This window comes from Ylistrum balloti, unplaced genomic scaffold (genome assembly GCF_031769215.1).
Source record: "Ylistrum balloti isolate Yb309-2 unplaced genomic scaffold, AGI_CSIRO_Ybal_v1 Utg370806, whole genome shotgun sequence".
Taxonomy (NCBI): Eukaryota; Metazoa; Mollusca; class Bivalvia; order Pectinida; family Pectinidae; genus Ylistrum; species Ylistrum balloti.
The window spans coordinates 5,622-20,535 of NW_026782467.1; the positions used below are offsets into that span (position 1 = coordinate 5,622).

Genomic DNA, 14,914 nt, shown 5'->3' on the forward strand with positions numbered 1-14,914 from the left:
ATCCCACCCCATGGTTTGTATATGTATTATACAGACCTGTTAATATATTGTGTCACACCCCTGCGAGTATTGTACTACCATAGCATTAAAGTGTTTATATTCCTTCAATGTAAAAAATATGCTTACATGATACATTAAACACTAGCTGACACATATAAACAAAATATATACATGTATATATATCTGTTCTTTATCCTTTCACTCCCATCCTCACTGATTATAGAAGTAAACAGGTTTCTATCTATTGGTACATTATGAGAAAACTTGACATGGATCATTTTAGTCCAAAGGGTTCTGACTATTTATGTATTAGCCACAGTTATCCATGATCAAATTACAGATAGGTAATCATAACCCTTTGGACGAGGATAATTATATAATTGCAGACATCAGGTATTGATACAATTTTTAAAATAAAACAATTATTTCCTTCAAATGTATAAAAGAACTTGACATGGATGATGATGGATGTGGTAGCTGCAAAGTATGATGATATATTTCCTGCTACAGTCAACACAGCTGTATAAAGGTCCACTATAGTCTTCTAGGGTTGTATAGTTAGAGGATGTATTCACACATTTCTGTACGCATTTATAGATACATGATAACGGACAATATGGCTGACACAAGAATGACTACATGTGATATGTGTAATGGGTTTCCAGCATTGTGTACTTCATAACTGTTGTAATTTCGAGATCGAGTGGATCCATGAATTTGGCGAACTCTGACATCTTCAAATTCAAAACTGCGTTGAATAATACGACCGTTTAGGGGCTGAACTGGCCTAAAGTTGTTTACAAGGTATTCCTGTATCATTTCTACTTCTTCCACCTCAATCTCTGTACCAGCACTATTTCCATGGTGATGGTCTGGATGATGATGATGGTTTGGTTTTGGCGCGGGGGTAGCTTCCTCATCATGATCCTCATGGTCTTCAGTAGTTGGTTTCATCTCTGTATCAGTCTGAGCCTCTTTAGGAACTTCTTCATCATATAACTGAAATTTGGTTGGTGTTTCTCCAATGTTTGCATGACCAACTGGATCCTGGTGATGTGGTTCATCAGTGTGAGTTGCTAATTCACGTTTCAGTGCTGCCTCTAGTTCCAGCTCCTCTGCAATGTTGCCTTTGATTCCAGCCTCATCAAGAGCTGCCGCTGAGCCTCGCTTCATATGTCTTCGGCTTCTACGAGAATGACCACCATGCTTCCTGTGTTTCTTTTCCAACAAATTTCTAAACTTTGAGAGCTGAAATTAATATCAAGATTTACATATTGAATTCCATAATAAAATTATGTGAATAGCCTGTAATTATTAATTTTGACTGCTAGGAACTCATTTCTTAAAGAATATGCTAGCTATAGATGAATAAAAATGTGATGGCTAGGAGAATAAGAACTAGCTAGGAGAATAAGCACTAGCTAGGAGAATAAGCACTAGCTAGGAGAATGAGAACTAGCTAGGGGAATGAGAACTAGCTAGAGAATGAGAACTAGCTAGGAGAATAAGAACTAGCTAGGAGAATAAAAACTAGCTAGAGAATAAGAACTAGCTAGAGAATAAGAACTAGCTAGGAGAATAAGAACTAGCTAGAGAATAAGAACTAGCTAGGAGAATAAGAACTAGCTAGGAGAATAAGAACTAGCTAGGAGCATAAGAACTAGCTAGGAGAATAAGAACTAGCTAGGAGAATAAGAACTAACTAGAGAATAAGAACTAGCTTGGAGAATAAGCACTAGCTAGGAGAATGAGAACTAGCTAGGAGAATGAGAACTAGCTAGAGAATGAGAACTAGCTAGGAGAATAAGCACTAGCTAGGAGAATAAGAACTAGCTTGGAGAATAAGCACTAGCTAGGAGAATGAGAACTAGCTAGGAGAATGAGAAATAGCTAGGAGAATAAGAACTAGCTAGGAGAATAAGCACTAGCTAGGAGAATAAGAACTAGCTTGGAGAATAAGCACTAGCTAGGAGAATGAGAACTAGCTAGGAGAATGAGAACTAGCTAGAGAATGAGAACTAGCTAGGAGAATAAGAACTAGCTAGGAGAATAAGAACTAGCTAGAGAATAAGAACTAGCTAGGAGAATGAGAACTAGCTAGGAGAATGAGAACTAGCTAGAAAATAAGAACTAGCTAGGAGAATAAGAACTAGCTAGGAGAATAAGCACTAGCTAGGAGAATAAGAACTAGCTAGGAGAATAACAACTAGCTAGGAGAATAAACACTAGCTAGGAGAATAAGAACTTGCTAGAGAATAAGAACTAGCTAGGAGAATAAGAACTAGCTAGGAGAATAAGAACTAGCTAGAGAATAAGAACTAGCTAGGAGAATAAGAACTAGCTAGAGAATAAGAACTAGCTAGGAGAATAAGCACTAGCTAGAGAATAAGAACTAGCTAGAGAATAAGAACAATAAGAACTAGCTAGAGAATAAGAACTAGCTAGAGAATAAGAACTAGCTAGAGAATAAGAACTAGCTAGGAGAATAAGAACTAGCTAGGAGAATAAGAACTAGCTAGAGAATAAGCACTAGCTAGAGAATAAGAACTAGCTAGAGAATAAGAAGTAGCTAGAGAATAAGAACTAGCTAGAGAATAAGAACTAGCTAGAGAATAAGCACTAGCTAGGAGAATAAGAACTAGCTAGGAGAATAAGCACTAGCTAGAGAATAAGCACTAGCTAGGAGAATAAGAACTAGCTAGGAGAATAAGCACTAGCTAGGAGAATAAGCACTAGCTAGAGAATAAGAACTAGCTAGGAGAATAAGCACTAGCTAGAGAATAAGAACTAGCTAGAGAATAAGAACTAGCTAGGAGAATAAGCACTAGCTAGGAGAATAAGAACTAGCAAGGAGAATAAGAACTAGCTAGAGAATAAGAACTAGCTAGGAGAATAAGCACTAGCTAGAGAATAAGAACTAGCTAGGAGAATAAGCACTAGCTAGAGAATAAGAACTAGCTAGGAGAATAAGAACTAGCTAGAGAATAAGAACTAGCTAGGAGAATAAGCACTAGCTAGAGAATAAGAACTAGCTAGGAGAATAAGCACTAGCTAGAGAATAAGAACTAGCTAGGAGAATAAGAACTAGCTAGAGAATAAGAACTAGCTAGGAGAATAAGCACTAGCTAGAGAATAAGAACTAGCTAGGAGAATAAGCACTAGCTAGAGAATAAGAACTAGCTAGAGAATAAGAACTAGCTAGGAGAATAAGCACTAGCTAGAGAATAAGAACTAGCTAGGAGAATAAGCACTAGCTAGAGAATAAGAACTAGCTAGGAGAATAAGAACTAGCTAGAGAATAAGAACTAGCTAGGAGAATAAGCACTAGCTAGGAGAATAAGAACTAGCTAGGAGAATAAGAACTAGCTAGAGAATAAGAACTAGCTAGGAGAATAAGAACTAGCTAGAGAATAAGAACTAGCTAGGAGAATAAGCACTAGCTAGAGAATAAGAACTAGCTAGGAGAATAAGAACTAGCTAGAGAATAAGAACTAGCTAGGAGAATAAGCACTAGCTAGGAGAATAAGAACTAGCTAGGAGAATAAGCACTAGCTAGGAGAATAAGAACTAGCTAGGAGAATAAGCACTAGCTAGGAGAATAAGAACTAGCTAGGAGAATAAGCACTAGCTAGGAGAATAAGCACTAGCTAGGAGAATAAGAACTAGCTAGGAGAATAAGAACTAGCTAGGAGAATAAGCACTAGCTAGGAGAATAAGAACTAGCTAGGAGAATAAGCACTAGCTAGGAGAATAAGAACTAGCTAGGAGAATAAGCACTAGCTAGGAGAATAAGAACTAGCTAGAGAATAAGAACTAGCTAGGAGAATAAGAACTAGCTAGAGAATAAGAACTAGCTAGAGAATAAGAACTAGCTAGGAGAATAAGAACTAGCTAGGAGAATAAGAACTAGCTAGGAGAATAAGCACTAGCTAGGAGAATAAGAACTAGCTAGAGAATAAGAACTAGCTAGAGAATAAGAACTAGCTAGGAGCATAAGAACTAGCTAGAGAATAAGAACTAGCTAGGAGAATAAGAACTAGCTAGGAGAATAAGATACTAGCTAGAGAATAAGAACTAGCTAGGAGAATAAGAACTAGCTAGGAGAATAAGCACTAGCTAGGAGAGTAAGAACTAGCTAGGAGAATAAGATACTAGCTAGAGAATAAGAACTAGCTAGGAGAATAAGAACTAGCTAGGAGAATAAGAACTAGCTAGAGAATAAGAACTAGCTAGAGAGTAAGAACTAGCTAGGAGAATAAGAACTAGCTAGAGAATAAGAACTAGCTAGGGGAATGAGAACTAGCTAGGAGAATAAGAAACTAGCTAGGAGAATAAAAACTAGCTAGGAGAATAAGAACTAGCTAGGAGAATAAGCACTAGCTAGGAGAATAAGAACTAGCTAGGAGAATAAGCACTAGCTAGGAGAATAAGATACTAGCTAGAGAATAAGAACTAGCTAGGAGAATAAGAACTAGCTAGAGAGTAAGAACTAGCTAGGAGCATAAGAACTAGCTAGAGAATAAGAACTAGCTAGAGAATAAGAACTAGCTAGAGAATAAAAACTACTTATCTGTGTAAATGTGATTATGTCTGTATAACTACTTACCTGTGTAAATGTGATTATGTCCTACTTACCTTTCTTTGACAATTCAATTTTTACATGTCTTAATGAGATTATGTTTATAGAACTGCTTCTAAATGAAATTTTGCTTACCTGTTTAAACGAAATGGTCTGTTTATCTTCAAATATTGTCCAGATGACACTTTCGAAGCAGCCCGGTGTGGTCAGAGACCCATTGTAACGATAATATTTACTGGTGTCTTCTGGCAAGAAATCACGCAATCTTGTGGCTGGAATCTCTACCTCCATATTGATATCTTAAATAAAAAGTAAATATACTTCATTCTAAATTTGACTGTAAACATCTACAGCACACAGGGAAATATTTAAACAGGCTCTCTTTCACCTTCACTTTTTTTACCAATGTTTAATTCCCCCTTATGTACAGCCCAAAATATAAAACTGAAGCTTCTCTTAAACATTCACCCTGTTTACAGAGCAGATTGAAAAATGAGTGAAAGTTGAAATATGAGGAATTGATCACTATAATTGAACTTTGTGGAAGTTTTTTTTATCAATAATGCAGCAATAATTGTAATTATCTAAATATTGTTTCAATAATTTCCCATTGAGTATTAAGCATGGTGTCAATATGTCCCTATTTTGTAAGTTTCCTGTCAATATCTCCCTATTGTGTTAGTTTCCTGTCAATATATCCCTATTGTGTTAGTTTCCTGTCAATATATCCCTATTGTGTTAGTTTCCTGTCAATATATCCCTATTGTGTTAGTTACCTGTCAATATATCCCTATTGTGTAAGTTTCCTGTCAATATATCCCTATTGTGTAAGTTTCCTGTCAATATATCCCTATTGTGTTAGTTTCCTGTCAATATACCTCTATTGTGTAAGTTTCCTGTCAATATATCCCTATTGTGTAAGTTTCCTGTCAATATATCCCTATTGTGTTAGTTTCCTGTCAATATACCTCTATTGTGTAAGTTTCCTGTCAATATATCCCTATTGTGTAAGTTTCCTGTCAATATATCCCTATCGTGTAAGTTTCCTGTCAATATATCCCTATTGTGTAAGTTTCGGTTGGTAAGTATGGATTGTATAAGTATTGTGTCAATATTCCTTTATCTGATGGTGTTTCCCGTTATATACCTGGATCCTGGATCATATCCAAGGCATCAATGATTGGTGTGAGGGCTGGGTTGTCTCGCTCACTAATCTGTAGGAAATAAAATTAATATTAGGTCAGTCTGACATTATATGACAGAGACTTTCACTATGATGGGTCAATCATTGTGATTGGTGCTGCATTTAGTCAGATATGTCAGAAAGAACTTCACATTTAGTAAGCTGGCTGATATTGGGAGAATTTTGTAGAGCAGCTTTTTTGTTTTATCTGAAATATTATGTGTACCTTATGAAATGTTGCAATAAATTTTGATTGACCTGGAATATTTAAGACACTAACCATATTACAACCCTGAAGAAATGTGGGAAAGAGGACCAATGATGGTCAACATTTGAGTTTTGTTGGTAGGGGCTTAGGAAAGAAAGGGGATTATATAGGTCATTCTCTTGGATGAGAAAAAATATAAAAAGAAAAGAACTTACCTCAAACATAACTCCTAATACTGCTAACCCCTGGTGCTTCACCATAGCATCAGCAATAGTATCATAGGTCTCGGAATCATAGTTCACTATGTGTAGCTGTGGCAAGAAAGACAACTCTTGTACCTCTGAGATAATAAATGTTCTGACAGTGAGTGTATCAAAGGTTCTAATGATCTAAATGGCTGACAGAGGTTGAACAGGACTGTGTTGTAGAGAATCAGCTGCCAGTGAGCACCATAAGGAACGAGGAAGGGAGATCACTCTCTCTTTGTCTCTCTCTCTCTGTCTCTCTCTCTGTCTCTCTGTCTCTCTCTGTCTCTCTCTCTCTCTCTCTCTGTCTCTGTCTCTCTCTCTCTCTCTCTCTCTCTCTCTCTCTCTCTCTCTCTCTCTCTCTCTCTCTCTCTCTCTCTCTCTCTCTCTCTCTCTCTCTCTCTCTCTCTCTCTCTCTCTCTCTCTCTCTCTCTCTCTCTCTCTCTCTCTCTCTCTCTCTCTCTCTCTCTCTCTCTCTCTCTCTCTCTCTCTCTCTCTCTCTCTCTCTCTCTCTCTCTCTGTTATAACAGCTCACTGGGCTATAGTAAGAGCAGGATATTTGAATTTTTTGTTTTTTGTGCTAAAAACATGGGTACTGGTACTGTTTTTGCATACTAAAGTTATAGTAATTGTTATTGAACTGGAACAACAGATTTACCAAAGTTGAAGGAAAACAAATAGACAACATATATGATTGTTGGATCCCAGCACTTTTCTATTTATTTCTTATGGATTTAACAAAAGTTATGCAGACATAGTATTATAGACATATATAATCAGAAATACACAAACAACGAATCCTACACATATATACCTCTATAGGACTGGCGCGACCATTGATGTAATGCTCGGATCCATGGTGGTTTGCATGGCCCCAGTGGAAGTGGAATTGGGCCGTGGTATAGATGGATGGGAGGCCACCGTTAGCCACAAAGAATGGCCCAAACAGGTTTACCTGTACTGATAACAGAGACAACAGATATCAACAGGTGAAGGATAGAGGTCAGGTTCCTGGAAGCTTAGCTTATATAAATGGGCTTTATTATGCAATCTGTTTTAAATAAAACTTACTTTAATGTTAGACTTTTGAAGGATTTATGTTTCTGACAATGGCATATTCTCTTTTAAGGGTTTGATAAAATATTTACTTATAATTAGTAATAAGTATTATGTAGCATATACCTATACAGCTTTAATGTTGGTTATCAGATTTCTATACAAGCCCAAGCAACCATTACATTATCTGTAAATTCAAGGGCGATGTGCTTATTACAGGACAACAAATTTTTATACTGAAACTCCATTTGATGTAGGTTGGGCCTATTGCCTAATACTAACCAGCATGTCCATTGTTAAGTATGTTGAACTTTGACCCGTCTTTCGGTGGGTCGTGAAACAGAGCGAAATCACTGAGTTTGTCATTGTAGGTAGTTTTCCTAGTTATAATGTTGATGGGTGACTGGTGTTTCCCCGCGCATGCTCCAGGGAACAGCTTGTCCCATTCATGTGTCCCTGAAAGTCACACAAGAACATCAAGGTCAATTAGTACAAAAATGTCACTTTATTAATATGTCCCCATTCAAATGAATTTTGAAATCTGACACTAATTAATTACCTGAATAGACTCCTGTGCACATACCGCTGTATAACTATGTGGAATCCTACCTTTTCCCTAGATAAGTGTTTTTCTGATTGACATATATACAATTTGGCAACCAACAGAAAATTTTGAATTAGTTGACATCTAGAGATATTTGTTATTTTTTCAGCATTACATATCAAAAACTAGGTTGAGTTTTTTTCAAAGTTAAGATGACTGTGAGAATACTTTGCTTGAGTTATGTACTATGTCATTGTCAGACAGACAGTACGTGTTGAGGTAGACAGCCAGACATATCTGTCTAGCATCTCTCTACCTGTGGTTTGTCACTGCAATGAAGTTAGGTAACATGCTCTAAGGGGAGGTAATCCATAATACATATTAGATTTCACAATCAAAGTTTAAATCTACAGCTTTCGTCCTATTGTTATCTTAATATTAAATAGTTGGCTTTGACTTAAATGAATCCATGAAAGATTTCCTTTATTTGATTACTTTATCTAGATATACAATGCATTATGCATAGTATAAAATTTCATTTGACATATTGTAATTTTTAATAGAAAGTTTTACTGAATTTGTAAAATTAACAATTAATTAAAAATTAAAAAAGTGATAAAGTACTACTGGTAATTCAGTGAACTAGATCTGGTCCAGGTATAACACCATCAGTTATGAAATGAACTTTATCTCTGATCCAATATAACAGCTACAGTTCTTCAAGTCCAGAAATCTAGACCATAGTCTGATTTGTTTGATTTGGCACAAACAACTGACTGCTTGACCCTGGCTACCGGGACTTTGGAGGAATTTTATAATGGTTTGTCACAGATAGTAACTTATCAACATTCCTGAGTTTTAAGGATCTAACTGAGGATTTTCCTATTGGAACACAACCACAGAGACCCCTAGAAATAAACAGGATTGAAGAAATGAAGCTATATTAAAAATCTATGGATAATCTCATGTTTATAATTGGTAATCCAAGCATAATATTCAAAAGGTGATGGTAATTTAAGTTAGTATTTTATCAAAATTTTCATATGGAGTTTGCTTGTGAATCAGAAATCCAAACACCACTTGTCTTATGCATGGTGTGTAAATGTATTACAAGCATATTTTAAGTGTAGGTTGCAGTCTTCCAAGAATTTTCTGATCATACAATCCTCATTCCCACCCCCCACCCCCCACCCCCCCCCCTTTTTTTATTCAAGGAATAAGGTATCATAGAACTGTTGTCTTCACTGGAATGTGACACCAACAGTGGTATCACAGGGTAGTTGTGTTTACTGGGTTGTGACACCAATATGTATCACAGATTAGCTGTGTTCACTAGGGTTTGACACCAATAAGTATCATAGGGTAGTTGAGTTCACTAGGGTGTAACACCAACAGTGGTATCACAGGGTAGCTGTGTTCACTAGGGTGTGACACCAATATGTATCACAGGGCAGCTGTGTTCACTGGGGTGTAACACCAATATGTATCACATGGTATCTGTTTTCACTAGGATATGACACCAATAGGTATCACAGGGTAGCTGTGTTCACTGTGGTGTGACACCAATATGTATCACAGGGTAGCTGTGTTTACTGGGGTGTGACACCAATATGTATCACAAGGTAGTGTTCACTTAGGGGATGGGGGTTGGTGGATGTTCTCATGAAAACTTATATATACAAGTGTGATGTATATATTGATATAAACAAGATTTTATTGTAAATTAGTCATTGTTAATCAATTGGGTTAGATTAAGTTTTCCATTTAGCTCAGTGTTGCTTTCTCTTGAAGACTTTAAGCTGTCATAACCAAAGCTGGAATATATATATATATATTTATATCTATGTATGGTCATTTTAACACGTTTCAGATTCTGAATTTCACCGACATTTTATTGTTAATTAATTAATTATGTCATGTTAAAGTTTGGGTGAAGTCTACACGAAGCTTCCTGTAATACTTAATTTCTCTTAAAGTACAAATTTGTTCTATCCTGATGAACTGGAACAGTGTCAACATGTGAGGTATATAATTACATGTTATTCTTGTGTTTAACATCTCCAGGTACATCTAACAAGACGAAGTTGATACTCTGTCAACAACAAGACTTTGAAGATTTTTATTCTGTAACAATAAGAGCTTGTATCTGAACTTCATCTCTCTGTGTCCTTAAGCTATCTATTTACAAACAATTTAAAACAAGATCATAAAAAACTCTAAGGCTGCAACTGAATAAATCTTTCTGTGAGGATTTGTATAGGTCAGGGACCTTTTGGGTTTTTCTGTCAGATCAATCTACGGGAGAATCACACCATTTCTGACTTCTTTTCCAATTATCAAGAAAATATGTGCAACAGTCTTTGATAAAGTAGCATTCATCGGAGTCTATTTAAACCTGCACTGTTGAGTACCATTAACAGGCTATATATCTAAATGAAATAATTTTACTGTGATCAGAACTTCGTAATCAAGTTTGAAAGTAGCTGTTTAGACAGATACTTGAAAATCAAATTTGATTTGGAGATTTCATTAATCTTTTGTTGCACCGGTGATTTATAAAGATTCCTGTTTCTATCATCAGTTGAGTAAATGACATGTAAAAATTGTAATATTTGAAATGTTTTATTTGAAAGGTAGCATTACATAGACCCCTATAGAGGCTATAACATGTGAAGTAGGTTCACTTCTGTACGACAATACATAGCCAACATATCCAATTGGTCCTCATTCACAATTTGATGCTTTCAATGCTAGATTGATCATGCCTACATAGTTTGGTTTCTTTTGCGTGACTTATTTTAGAGTGTGTTACTATAAATACAGAGACTAAGTGTTGAATGATTTTGCACCAGTTAATGTGTATGACTAATTTTTGTGTGATTTTATAGAGAAATATCAATAAATATATAGAGGTCCCATTCACATCTGTAACTATTTACACTGAACAAAATATAACACCTTATACTACATCTGTAACTATTTAAACTGAACAAAATATAACACCTTATACCACATCTGTAACTATTTACACTGAACAAAATATAACACCTTATACCACATCTGTAACTATTTACACTGAACAAAATATAACATCTTATACCACATCTGTAACTATTTACACTGAACAAAATATAACACCTTATACCACATCTGTAACTATTTACACTGAACAAAATATAACACCTTATACCACATCTGTAACTATTTAAACTGAACAAAATATAACACCTTATATTACATCTGTAACTATTTACACTGAACAAAATATAACACCTTATATTACATCTGTAACTATTTACACTGAACAAAATATAACACCTTAAACCACATCTGTAACTATTTACACTGAACAAAATATAACACCTTATACCACATCTGTAACTATTTACACTGAACAAAATATAACACCTTATATTACATCTGTAACTATTTACACTGAACAAAATATAACATCTTATAACAGTTTTCTGTATAGAGGATGAAAAGACACTCCAGTGAGTTTAATACAAATTTGGTGGATTAGGAACTTCAAATTTTCATTCTTTATATATACTCAAACAAAGTTTGTTTATACATCCCATCTGTAGTGACAGCTCAATATATAGGATCATTGCAGTTGGTATTTACATTAAAATGATTTTACCGACCAGCCATTGATGTGGAAGAACATGCTTTATCTACATATATATATACTTACCTCTGTTTCCATGGTAGGACCAGTCTGACGCACCTGTAACAGTCAATAACAGATTATACAGAATAACAAGACATAAAGAAATGAATCAACTCACATGTACAGGTAGAAAACCTGGACTTCTCGCAATGTAAATATATTCTTTTGTTAAAATGATATTGGCTTTTTGAGATCAGGATGGGTGTGACTTCAGCGTCACTGGTAGGTTATTGATGGATTTTCACTCCTACTGGAGTTTAAATATCAAATATAAAAATCTGTGTATTATTGATGACAATCCCACAAAAATGTCAAAGTAACGTGCACACATTGAGACCTGCTCACTTTTAAACATTTATGTTAAATGTAACATAAATAGAGATGTCCTGTTTCGTGACTATAAAGTATGTATTTCTGCACCATGTGAATAAAGAGAATCCTGCTGGTCTGTAAAATATCTTAACAAATTAAATTTATTAAGATGGTTGTTTATTAAAGGGGATGAACTTTAATATTAAGTTTGTGGAAACGGCCATTGTCAGAATCATTCTCAACGGTTTCAACAACTCCTCTGGAAAAAAATCACGTCAATCAAAGTGTCATTAAAGTCACTCGAGCTGAAGTTAACAGAAATTAGATAAAAAGGACATGAGATAAATTAGTTTTGCCTTTCCCAGGTCCCTAAGGCTACGGAACATTCGGACCAATCTCGTGTCCATCCTGTGTTGTACAATATACATTTACACCACAAAAGCTATAAACCCAGACATCTGACATAAACATTACTTTCACACTATTTATTCATAAATTCTGACTGGAGGCTGTTAGAATCTCACACGTCATAAAAGTAGATTGTTTTATTTAACCTCTTGTAAATTGATTACGAGTTTTCATATTGGTCATGTTAACAAGATAAATCACAAAGTCTGTTAACTCAATCTTAGTATATTAATGGTTGGTAAATAGACCTTCCTAAGTTACATTGTACTCATTAACACATAGGTGTTTTCTTCTTGTCTTTTATCTACAGTATAATGTATTCATATATTGTAATTAAAATCAATAAAAAAAATCATATGTTACCTGAAAATTAGGAGTAAAAGTTAAGATTCTGGTAAGATGAAATGTTATCATGGATTCATATTAAATTCTCCGTATTGACATAATTAAGAACCCCATGACATGATTAAGAAACTCAGTTCAATATTTTAAAAAAATGAAATATGTTTTTAAAAAAAGGCAAATCTCTTTCTTGCAACTGAATGATGACTTATGTTATTCAAAATTGTAAGTCCTCGGGATATTTAACATTTAAGTGGTATGTGCATGGTCATAATACATACATAAATTCAGGCCTATATATCTTAAATGGCAGTTAAGGGCACGTTATCGCTCAAGTCTGTGCATATGGTAGTTGGAGCTACAAGGAGAATGGTGACAGTGCTATGTTTAGACATTAACTAATTCCTTAAGTAGAATGTCACATGGATGTCCTATCTGGCCTGTACCAACAGGACACATCTATCTTACCTGTATTCTGCATGTATGCACAGGTGCCAATCAAATGTTCAGTCTTCTTTTTACTTTTATTGTTTCAGAGCGACTTTTCACGGTATAGGTGTTATAGGTGTTCAATTTGTCACCAGTGTAAACAAATTTTTTTAAATAATAGATAAGAAAAAACGGAAAAAAGATAAATTGAAAATGCATGAATGAGAAGCTTCATTCTACGGCACGAAATATTTCCTATCCATTTTTGTGCAAGTAAAGCGAGGATATACGTGTTATGAAATTAAGAAAGGGAGTATAATGTTGGGGAGGATTATGATGCAGTGTACCTCCATTAGTATAGATATTTCTTGTATAATTTAACAGACGACTGGTGTGGTATCACCTTGTACGATTATAAACTATCTTATATAAGTGTCACATATCACTCTACAACAAAAAATACACAATATAAAACGTAACAAGGAAGTAATATCTGACCCAACGATGGCCTTAAGGAAACACTAATTAACTGAAACACAACACAAGGTGAGACTCTCTCTTAATGCCTTGTATTACAGACATACTGAAGAAAGTGTGCTGTAATTCTGGTAAACATTAAAAAAAATCTGAGGAGTAGTACTGATTACATTGTGTTTTATTTACCAATGTATTTAAGAGCCTATGACGATGAATCATACATTTATTGATCTGTATTTAGGAATCAAACAAGAATCTTAAAGATATAGTACCTATTTTTCATGGATTTTAATGGCCAGTATCAGTTTATCTAAACCCACACTTTTATATCCTGCTTAAAGTTAATGTATGTGAAGTTCGTCATTACTCAAATATATTTAAAGTTTAGGTAAGTATAAGTTTATTAAGTGCATTTGAGGTTTAAGATATTAGGAAATACATTTTGATTCGCATTATTTTAGAAATGTGAAAATGTTGTAAAGGAAGAGAATCTGACATTTTAAGTGAACAAAATTTGTTGATAGAAGCTATTCCAAATGTTTTGCACAGTTAAATACCCGAAAAGGAAAAATACCCCTTTAAGGGAAAATTTATTGAACTATGAAAATTTCAAAATGATAAGTAAAGTTATTAATTGTAGAATATGTCAAAAGAATTTACCAGTTATCAAAATCAAATCTGTGTAAAGTTTTTTTCATGAAATAAATGAACAAGGAGATAATAACTTCCATTTATACAGTATTTTAGAATTTTATGTAAAATTTTTTGTTTCTTTTTTTTTCTGTTAGACAGAATTATGATATTTGATGAAAAATTATCCACACAAATTTAACATGTACAAGAATAAATCATTTTTATTTTATGTTACCTATTAATACAATAAATTGAATGTCCTTTTACAATGACAGGTCCACAAAACCAAGGGCACACAGACAAATATCATTGATGTCTATACAAAAAAAACATGTACACTATTAAACAATACAAAAAATAAATAAAAGAAAATAAAGAAATATTTGAATTTTCTGTAAAAAGTCAACTTACCTGTCCAGGTGATCAGGCTGAGAAGGAAAGTGCACACAAAAGTTATCTCCAGCATATTTTGGCAGTCAGCTGTTGAGTGAGTGAAAATGCCTTGCTACCTATGTGAGCACGCAGTCAGTCTGTGGGGGGCTTACCTGTTGTCCTGTTCTGGGTTTCTATAATCCGACAGAGTTGCTCTTGTCATGTTACCCGTTTCTGAGATATATATATTGATGTCACCTACAAAGTCTTCATTTTTATCAATTTAACAAATTGGTAAACAATTAATTGATTCTCAGTAATTTCATCATTTTAAGTTAACTGACTTTTGTCCATTGTGTGGTTTAGTCCTGTTTAGTTAACTGACTTTTGTCCATGGTATGGTTTAGTCCTGTTTAGTTAACTGACTTTTGTCCAGTGTATGGTTTAGTCCTG

The 14,914-nt window shown here is 34.6% G+C and overlaps 1 protein-coding gene across 1 annotated transcript; it reads right to left on the reverse strand.

Moving 5' to 3' along the window:
* Positions 1-444: 444 nt before the first annotated feature.
* On the reverse strand, positions 445-14,555 carry LOC132558656 (carbonic anhydrase 14-like). Its single transcript, XM_060223253.1, has 8 exons — positions 14,501-14,555; positions 11,513-11,545; positions 7,554-7,727; positions 7,030-7,175; positions 6,186-6,281; positions 5,727-5,793; positions 4,715-4,878; positions 445-1,248 (listed from the first exon to the last, which is right to left on the reverse strand). The coding sequence occupies exons 1-8, from the start codon at positions 14,553-14,555 to the stop codon at positions 592-594; spliced, it is 1,392 nt and encodes a 463-aa protein (XP_060079236.1). The 3' UTR covers positions 445-591.
* Positions 14,556-14,914: the final 359 nt, after the last annotated feature.

Excerpts from the sequence above, each read along its gene's own strand:
- LOC132558656 (XM_060223253.1), bottom strand. The coding sequence starts at position 14,555 with ATGCTGGAGATAACTTTTGTGTGCACTTTCCTTCTCAGCCTGATCACC. Across the intron at positions 11,546-14,500 it reads CAGCCTGATCACCTGGACAG|GTGCGTCAGACTGGTCCTAC; the intron begins GTAAGTTGACTT and ends TGACTGTTACAG. Across the intron at positions 4,879-5,726 it reads GGATATGATCCAGGATCCAG|ATATCAATATGGAGGTAGAG; the intron begins GTATATAACGGG and ends TTTTTATTTAAG.